The sequence below is a fragment of the Monodelphis domestica genome, chromosome 1, assembly GCF_027887165.1.
Source record: "Monodelphis domestica isolate mMonDom1 chromosome 1, mMonDom1.pri, whole genome shotgun sequence".
Lineage (NCBI taxonomy): Eukaryota > Metazoa > Chordata > Mammalia > Didelphimorphia > Didelphidae > Monodelphis > Monodelphis domestica.
Window position 1 is genome coordinate 503,955,726 of NC_077227.1, and position 9,353 is coordinate 503,965,078.

Sequence of the window (9,353 nt, forward strand, 5' to 3'; positions counted from 1 at the left end):
CCATTCTCCGAGGTCCTTTCTTCCCTAACATTCTACAGTCTCCGGTTCTGCCGCTCTGTGTCCCAAGGTTGGCGTCCCTTGTCCTTTTATGGTTCCATGCAGCAAAGCTCCCGGAGGGCAAGGATGGGCTCTTGGGTGACCTGCCCAGTTTCAGTGCCCAGGACAGGAGGAAGTGCCTGAGGTTCTGTGCCACTGGGTCAGAGGGCTCAGCCAGCTCCGTCCAGCCTTCTCCCCTCCCTGGGGTGGCCCCTCTCCTGAGGTCTTCATCCACAAATTGCCGAGGCTCGAGAATCGGGCTTTTATGGATGAAATGTGCAAGTCATTAAGATTTACCTCTTGCCTGTGTTTCACTGTTTCCTGTTTTAAGAAGAAAAAAATAGCTCCCCCTCCCTCTCCTAAACACCAAAGGCTGGGGGGAAGGAGAGAGGAGACTCCCAGGGGAGGCCCACTTTGAGCTGGGTGGGCCCTTCATGAGAAGGCCTGGTTTCACCAGTGTAGAGCTGAGAATTCAGAAGCTCTGGGTTTCAGGGTTTCTGGAGCTGAAAGAATAGAAGATCACAGATCTAGGAATCCTGAGAGATCATCTGGCCCTTGTTTGGGTCCTGTGCCCTAGCATTCTTTTTTTTATTTTTTTAAATTCTTACCTTCCATCTTAGAATCAATACTATGCATTGGTTCTAAGACAGAAGAGAGGTAAGGGCTAGGTAATGGGGGTTAAGTGACTTGCCCAGGGTCACACAGCTGGGAAGGGTCTGAGGCCAGATTTGAACCTAGGACCTCCCAACTCTGGGCCTGGCTCTCTCTCAATCCACTGAGCTACCCAACTGCCCCTTCCTCTAGTACTCTAGAGAAGACTGGAAACCCCTTCTGGGGATAATGTTTTTAAAGGCATATAATAAAATGCATAGAGGATTACAAAGGAAAACAAGTTTATTGACATTCAGATATTAAAACATTTTTCAAAACAGGTTCATGAATCCAAGGTTAAGTAAGCCCCTGATTTGGGGCCAGCTGGGTAACTCAGTGAATAAAGAGTTAGGTCCAGAGACAGGAGGTCCTGGGTTCAAATCTAACTTTGGATATTTCCTAGCTGTGAGATCCTGGGCAAGTCATTTAACCCCTATTGTCTTGGCCTTGCCATTTTCTGTCTTAGAATTGATGCTAAGACAGAAGGTTTCTTTTTTTGTTTTTGTATTTTATTTTGTTTGTTTAAAAGAAGATTGGAAAGAGCATGAATCTTGTAACCATGGAAAAATATTCTAAATTAATTAAATATAATTTTAAAAAAATAAATGATAAAATAAAAGAAGATTGGGAAAGGTTTCCCGTAAAGGGTGAAATTTTAGCTGGGACTTGAAGGCAGCCAATAAGTTGAGATGAAGGAGAACATTCCAGGCATGGGGGATAGCCAAGGAAAATGCCCAGAACCAAGACTATCACCATGATCTCAACTACCACCTCCCTTCCAGTCCTGATGAAGATAGCCAGACCCAGAACCCAAGAGCCTTGGGAACAGCAATGCCTTTCAGGGCCCTAGATGAACAGCCATCATTGAAGGGAGCAATCTGTGTGGAGGAACTCCCTTTCCCTGCCACTATCACCATGGACTGGGCAGAGAAGCCTTTTAGCCTTGGGCGTGATCTAGCCCCCCATTGACAGCCTCCATTCCAGGCCAGGCCCAAAGCCTGCATCTGAGGAAGCTGCCCGGGTGGAGAGGTAGCCTGGCATTTCTTCTGAGAATGCTGCAGTCACGGCTATGGATGCTTTCTGAAAGGGGCTCATCGCCAGGAAGTCCTCGGCCCTGTGAAGTTGTTCAACAGGACCCATCTTTTATCAGGGGAAACGATCGTCGCCATCTGCTTTTTAAAAAAATTTAATTAATCCTTACCTTAGTCTTCTTTAGTATGAATTCTAAGAGAGGGAGCAGCTAGGTATTGAGGGTTAAGTGACTTGCCCAAGGTCACACAGCTAGGAAGTGTCTAAGGTCAAATTTGAACCCAGGACTTCCCATCTCTAGGTCTGGCTCTCCATCCACTGAGTCGCCTCATTGTCCCTCCTTAATGCACTTGTACCTTTAAAATGAGGCAGTGCTGAGGACACAAAGACAAAGCAGGAGGGAAGGGGGGGTGGAATACATTTATAGATAGCCCTTCTCTCCACTCTGGAGATAGGAGATTCTGGCCTCTGTAACTCAACCTTTATTCCTCCAGGCACACATCCATCCAGTTTCCTCCCATCCAAAGCCATCCGATGGCTCTCACCACCCAGGACGGGAGTCGGTCGAGGTCTGTCCCACAAGGAGCCCTTTGGGGGGACAGAGGGAGGCTGGGAGGCTCTGCTTGGGGCTTTCCTGGGAGGACCACATTCCTACATGGGATTTCAGGGAATAATAGACCTTTCTTCCCATCCCACCCCCAACTCCAGGCCTTCGGAAGACAAATTCCAGGAGGCCCCAATGAGAGCGGGTGGGGGCTGGGGAAGGGAAGCCTTTCCTGTAGCCACCAAAAGTCAAAAGTCAACAGTATGTTTTCCTTTCAAGGTATAGATTAGGGCTTCCTAGGCCTGGCGTCCTGAAGGAAAGGGGATGGGGGAGGAGCGGGTCCTATTTGGGAAACATTTGCAAGCACAGAACTCCCAGCCCTTACTGCCCCAACGCCTCTGCCAACAAGGGGCAGAGAAGTTCATTCGATTTTTTTAACTCTTATTTTCTGTGTTAGCAATGACTCGAAGGCAGAAGGTGAAGGGCTAGGCAAAGGGGGACTTGCCCTGGGTCACCCCGCTAGGAAGTATCTGAGGCCAAATTTGAACCCAGATCCTCCAGACTCCAGGCATGGTGATCTGTCCCCTGAATCGCCTACCTGCCTCCTCTATTTGAATTTGGCTAGAAGCTAAGAGCTAATAGAACCCTTGGTCCATTCCTCTCATTAAGAATCTCAATCTGGAGGGGGGGGGGGAGGAGGAACTGGGTGACTCAGTGGATTGAGAGCCAGGCCCAGAGACAGGAGCTCCTGGGCTCAAATCTGGCCTCAGGCACTTCCCAGCTGTATGACCCTGGGCAAGTCACTTGACCCCCATTGCCTAGCCCTTACCACTCTTTTGTCTTGGAACACAGTATTGATTCCAAGATGGAAGGTCAGGGATTAAAAAAATTTTTTTTTAAATTAAAAAAAAAAGAATCTCAATCTGGGCTGCCTCCTCCTGGCCACCCCCCACAAGCCACACTTCCTTGCCTCTTTAACCCTCTGAAAGCCTATCTTGAAATCAAAGCCAGATCATCCGGATGATTCCTTCATTTTATAAATTAAGCACTTTATTGAATATCAATAAACTGTGTGTATATAATTATAAAAATGTTTCATCAGTACAAAATGTGGCATAAAAATATAAATACCAGTGTACCTTTGAAATGTAAACATCTTCTGAGTATGTGAAAAAAACAACAGCCACCAGGCGGAGATGCCTATTCGCTGCACCTGTCTGGCACCATAAATAGCTCTGAGGACACACCTGTCAGTGGGCCAGGCCCTGCACAGCCCCCTCATTGTATGGACTGACAAGTGCTTACTATTAGTCACAGTTCTCTTGAAAAGCAGTTAAGAGTCCTGTTAACAGGTGCTCCGGCTCGGAAGCACCCTAGAAAGAGGGATTCGGGGGTCCGAGGCCCAGGCATCCCGAGGGTCCATCACTGGGACTGACCGCTGGACCCGGAGGTACCCGGCACAGGTCCACCTTTAGAACATTCAGGGGCTTCCTCTAGCCAAAGCGGACAGAACCCCCAGAACCCCCCGGGGGAGGTTCCTCGGGATGCCTCCGCAATCGCCTTTTTGTCCTTCATTTTGGAGAAGGGAGAGGTGGGAATGGGTAGGATTCTGAACAGGAACGGTCCCCAACACGCTGGGTTTAAAAGCACCAAAAGAGAAAAAATAGCCGTCTCCCCCCTCCCAGCCCCTGTCCTGGAGGAGGCTGACAACACCCCCCTGAGACTGACTGTAAAGCGACATTTTCAGACACCAGCTGCAACTGTCACGCTTCAAATTGTAAACTACAGTCAGGAAATGCCGGAACGGCCTTTAAAAAAAAAAGGCAGAGCCCCAAAGGGGGTGGGGGTGGGTTCTGTTCTCTAAAAGACTGCAGCAGCAAATTGGGGGTGGGGGGCAGAGCGGGAATGTTGCTCCACAGCTGGAGTTAACACAGAGGGAGCTATTTCCTATAGAAACCTTTTTTTTTTCCTGGAAAATCATAATGGCAAATATTCACTTGGCTTTTTTCACAATATGGAATGGGTTCCTGGCAGGGGAGAGAAGGAGAATCCAGGCAGGCACCGGGCGGCTTCTTTACGGAGTCCTTTAGCGGGAGCCTGAGCAGCCCGTCTCCTCGTGCTTGTGGAGCAGGGACATTCGGGAGAAAGTCCGGGAGCACGTTTTGCACTGGTACTTCTTGACGTCCGAGTGGGTCTGCAGGTGGGCCCTGAGGTTGGAGCGGTCGGCAAAGGCGCGGCTGCAGTGCGTACAGGAGAAGGGCTTCTCCCCTGGGGAGAGAGAAGGCAGAAAAGGACTCAGAATGGACCCCTCCTCTTCCTGCCGGCTGCAGGGACATCCCACCCACTGCCGCAGCAGCCCTTTCCAGTGGGGCCCAGATAAGCTCCCCAAGACCAACAAGCCCCGGAATCTGGACCATTGTGCCTTTTGCGCACTATCTTTAAGATGGTCGAGGAGCCCTGATTAAACTCGTATCCTAGTTTTTCAGAACTGAGCACGGCGGGGAAAGAAAGCGCTGCCTCTGATGTCGGAGGATTTTGCTTCAGACCCTGGCTAGCTGCGGGACCCTGGGCACGTCACCTGTTCTGGGACCAAATCTCCTCCCCATTCCACGAGAAGGGGCTGGAACAATAACGGCAAAACTAGCTCTTTCTTCTACAGAGCTGGAAGGGAGTTGTCCAGGATCAGGAAGGCAATGAATGGAAGAACCCAGGTGGGAAGGGAAATGCCCTGAGGGACAGGCAGTAGGCACTATCTTTTAGGGGCATTTTTTTTAAACTGTCCCTTTCTGTCTTAGAATCAGTTCTAAGATAGAAGAGGCGCAAAAGCTGGGTAAAACTGGGGTCGCACAACTAGGAAGCGTCTGAGGCCAAAGCTGAATGAGGTCCTCCCAACTTGGGGCCTGGCACTGTACTCTATCCACTGTGCCACCCGGCTGCCCTCTTAGTAACTCGATAAAAACATCCTTAGAAATAATCACACTAATTCTTTCACCAGATTGCTGGGAGGTAAGTACTCTATTCCCCCTTAAAGCCCTAAAGGAAACATCATCAAGGAGCTCAAAATCAGAGAGAGCCAAGGAGAAAAGATTAGAGTCCAAAGGGAGGGAGCCACCTAGGCTTAGTGGGAAGAGCAGGGGGTTTGAAGACAAAGGCCCTGGATTCAAGTTACTCCACCTGCTACTTATCATCCTACTTTAGACCCTCCCTGATCACCACTTGCTTGGATGACTACAATTTTCCTAGCCTCTACCTCTTTTCTGTACCAGTCAAATAACTTTCCTAATTAACAATAAAGTACTTCCTCTCCCAAAAGACTGGGCCTCACTATAGTCAGGGATACTAAAACAAAATCAGTATTTGTCACCTGGAAGGGGAGGATTCTCCCAGGGGTCAGGCCCATGCACGGCCCTTCTCTGGGGCTCAAAAACCTTTATTTATTTAAGTTTTTAATTAACCCTCAACTTTCTGTCCTAGCAACTCTAAAATTGAGGCCAGAGAGGAACCCAGGACCTCCTGCCTCAAGGCAGGCTCCAAAACCCTTTTGCCCTTATGATAAGATATAGCAAACCCCTGGCCTTTGCCAGCAGGTATGTCACCTGTCTCAGGGCATTTTTGTGCATTTCCCTATCGTGGCCCTGCCGGGAGTCATTATCTCCATTCAGAGTCCAGCGGTAGGGACACCTCCTCCTTCCTTTAAACCTTCCTAATCACCTCCATCTAAAAGGCTCTCCTTCGGACAGATCCTCCTAGAATCCTTGTGTTTCAGATGTCTCCTGGGCCCCACCCCAGCCCCCACTCCCACTCCCTGCTTTGAATTATATTGATCTTTGTATAGAAGTACTTCTCCAGCACCTCCACACCCCCCAGGAGAATGTGCTATCCAGTGTCAAATAAGGGAACTTGTACATAATCCAGATTTGTTGAATGAATGAATGAACCCTAGCAGAGCCCCTTAGACTTATTTTACACCTCCATAAAATCTGGCTTCAGACACTTCCTAGTGGGGTGACCCTGGGCAAGTCACTTCATCTGGTCTGCCTCCATTTCCTCATCTGTAAAATGAACTGGAGAAGGAAATGACAACCACTCCAGTATCTTTGCAGAGAAAGCCCCAAATGGGATTTGCAAAGCCTTGGACATGACTGAAAACAAAAATAAAACGAGAGGGTGAGAGTAAATGCTCTCCAAGGTCCCGTCTACTTCTAAATCTTGATTGTACAGAGCTCTCCAGGGGGACCAAACAGAGGTTATAACCGGAAGAAGGGAGGGCATGTTGGGGGACAGAATGAGAATCCAAGGGGCTCCCTTGAATCACTCTGGAGCTGCCATAGACTTTCCAAGCAAATTTCATTCAGAAAGACTTGAAAAAAGAAAAAGCTTTGGCAGGGAGAGCCCCCCCCCCCCCCCTTTTTTGAGGCCTGCTTGAGCCTTATGCCCCAGTGGCTTGTCTCCGCCTCTCGGCCAACTTCCTTCAGACATCTTTATACCATGTTAAGCAAGTGTGAAATCAGCACCGGCAAGGCTGCCCCAGCCCTGTGTGGAGCATAAAGGCAGGGGAAGGCTGCATTGTACATGTGATACTTCTTGGATTAAAAGGGGAAGGCACCCTGGGCCCAGCAGCTGCCCGGCCCACAGTAACAGGTGCACAGACATTGCTCCATGACAGCACCTGCTCACCACCCCTTCCTTCCACCAGCCCTCGCTTGCCCCCCCCCCCCAAGCTGCCATTAAAGCACACAATGAAAACCAAGGGCTTCAAATCCCAGTTTGAATTAATGTCCTTAAAAAAAATTGAGCAGCCTCCCTAAGGAGCTGATCAGCCATCAGGTAGACCGGCAGATCATGGGATTTTAGGGTCCATCCCCTCATTTTACAGATGAGGAATCTGAGGCCCAGAGGATGGGAAATTACTCGCTCAAGGTCACTCTGCTATATAAGTTAGAGATATAATATCGGGTTGGATCCCAGGCCAGCTAGCCCTTTCCACTATACCTAGTGACCAGAAGCCAGAGTGGGTGAGGCCTTTTTGCATATAAAAGCCCCGCTGAGGGGGGGATGGGTTAAGAAGGGAGAAGCCAGAACAATGAGGAGGGGGAACTTCCTGGTCTGGGCCCTGCACCTAGCCCAGGATGGGGGCCAGGTGGGTGGCTAACATCTCAGTCTCCCTCCCCAAAGAGTACTTCTCTCCCACATCCAAACCCCATTCTCCCATTTGGCTGAGACCGTGGAGAACTTGGCTCCCCCAAGGAGGCCCCTCCCAGGCAAAATGGCAAATCAAGGCAGGATAGAAGATGGCTTTCCAAAGTACTTAATACATTTGCTGTTGCTGATAGTGTCCGGCCTGTTTCCAAGTAGCACCTCCCATCCCTCTGGGATCTTAAAAATAGTTCTCTCAGAAGGCCCGATTACTAATCAGAGGATCAATGAATGAATGAAGGGGCATTTATGAAGGGTTACCTCCACTGGTACGAGAAGGGCTTGAAGCTTTGTGACCTTAGGTAAGCCTTTCTATTCCTCCACCCTCCACCCACTCTTTCTCCCCTCATTAATGGGGTTAACATAACAGGTCCCACCCAATTCTCACAGAACCATAGTGGGAACAGTGCGAGCTTGCCCCAGATGTAAAAAAGGAAGGAGCTGGGTAATGGATCTCCCGGTCCTCCCTTCCCCGGGGTTCTAGTTGTGTTACAAAGGTCCCGCCTGAAATCCTAGGACCCTAAAACATGTACGAAGAAGGGAAAGATGGGGAGAAGCTAGCACTATATGGGTCACCTACCTGTGTGGGTTCTGATGTGACCCTGCAACAGCCAGGGCCGGGAGAAGGCCTTCCCACAAATCTTGCAGACGCAGGGGAGCGTGTGGCTCCGGATGTGCATCTTGAGGGCACCGAGGCTCACGTACTCCTTCTCACAGACCTTGCAGATGAAGGCTTTTCTGGGCTGGGTGTCTTCACTGTGCTGGAGCTGCTGGTGTTTGGAAGGGCTAGGCAAGGTGGTGTAGGATTCAGGGCACTGACCACAGGGAAACTTCTCTGCCTCCTCTTCCTGGGAGACTGGGCTTGGGGGATCCGACCCCTTGCCACTGTCATAATCATCACTGGACAGAGAAGTCAGGTCCAGGGCCTTGGGCTCTTCTGGGGGTCCAGGAGCAGCTGCTGGCATCGAGGTAAAGAAGCTAGAGAGCAGCCCACTCTCCCAGACCAGTGGAGGGTAACATATTGCTGGACTGAGGACCTCTGGTGCTGGAATGGCCAACATCGGGTAGGACTGGTCATACAAGTGTGGAGACACAATCACTGGAAGAGTGAGAAAGAGGGGTTAAAATAGGCCGCACCCTCTCCAAACTGAAGGGACCCCGCTTCCACCCAGCCTCCCCTGGCTTCTCTTGGAAGGTTCTCCCGCCGTCTAGGCTGAATGATGTCCCAAGCTCCAAGGGGAACCCATTTCCACTTGGCATCTTAGCCAAAGGCACTCCAACCCCCAACCCTTCTCCTCCCAAAGCCCCGTTTTCTCGTCCTCAAGTCATTCCGGGACCTTCTCACTCGTTCATCCAGCTGTGCTTGTTTCCATGCCGTAGTGGAGGGGAGCTCCCAGGGATTGGTACCTACGCCGCCCCAAAACTCGCTCACTGCCTATCTAAGTTTGGTCCCGTGCCTCTCCGACCTCTCCCCTCCCCTTCTACGCAGCCCAGCTCGGTTCCTTACCTGTCTGACTCTCCAGTTCGCTGTAGTTGGGTTTCTTGCTGGTGGAGAAATGTTTCTTGACTAGAAAGGAGCGAGGCATGGTGATTCCGGGGATGGGACTGAATCCCTGACCACTACGGCTGGGCTACGGTAGCAGAAACTGAAGCCACTCCGCTCCTGCACGCCAGTCTGAAATTGCCAGCCCCGGGAACTTCCTAATAAAGGGGATCTGAGCCCAGAGTGGCAGGAGGCGGGATCGCCCCGCCCACTTGTCACCTCTAGGCCAATCAGAAACCGAGCCGTTCCCAGGCACCGCCCCCAGAGCCTCCGGGGCAGGTGCTGAGTTGGGAACTACTGGGTCCGCGTGGCTCTGAACCGATCACCCGTCCAGCGGCCCGAGCCACAGCCGGG

At 50.7% G+C, this 9,353-nt stretch overlaps 1 protein-coding gene across 1 annotated transcript; it reads right to left on the minus strand.

The window, feature by feature from the left end:
* Window positions 1-3,288: 3,288 nt before the first annotated feature.
* On the minus strand, window positions 3,289-9,152 carry SNAI1 (snail family transcriptional repressor 1). Its single transcript, XM_001378853.4, has 3 exons — window positions 8,964-9,152; window positions 8,037-8,555; window positions 3,289-4,528 (listed from the first exon to the last, which is right to left on the minus strand). The coding sequence occupies exons 1-3, from the start codon at window positions 9,040-9,042 to the stop codon at window positions 4,347-4,349; spliced, it is 780 nt and encodes a 259-aa protein (XP_001378890.1). The 5' UTR covers window positions 9,043-9,152; the 3' UTR covers window positions 3,289-4,346.
* Between the last annotated feature and the right edge of the window lie 201 nt (window positions 9,153-9,353).

What these genes read in the sequence shown, in the direction of transcription:
- SNAI1 (XM_001378853.4), bottom strand. Translation starts at nt 9,042, where the DNA reads ATGCCTCGCTCCTTTCTAGTCAAGAAACATTTCTCCACCAGCAAGAAA. An exon ending in CGAACTGGAGAGTCAGACAG is followed by an intron (nt 8,556 to 8,963) that starts GTAAGGAACCGA and finishes TCACTCTTCCAG; the next exon opens with TGATTGTGTCTCCACACTTG. An exon ending in TCACATCAGAACCCACACAG is followed by an intron (nt 4,529 to 8,036) that starts GTAGGTGACCCA and finishes CTCTCTCCCCAG; the next exon opens with GGGAGAAGCCCTTCTCCTGT.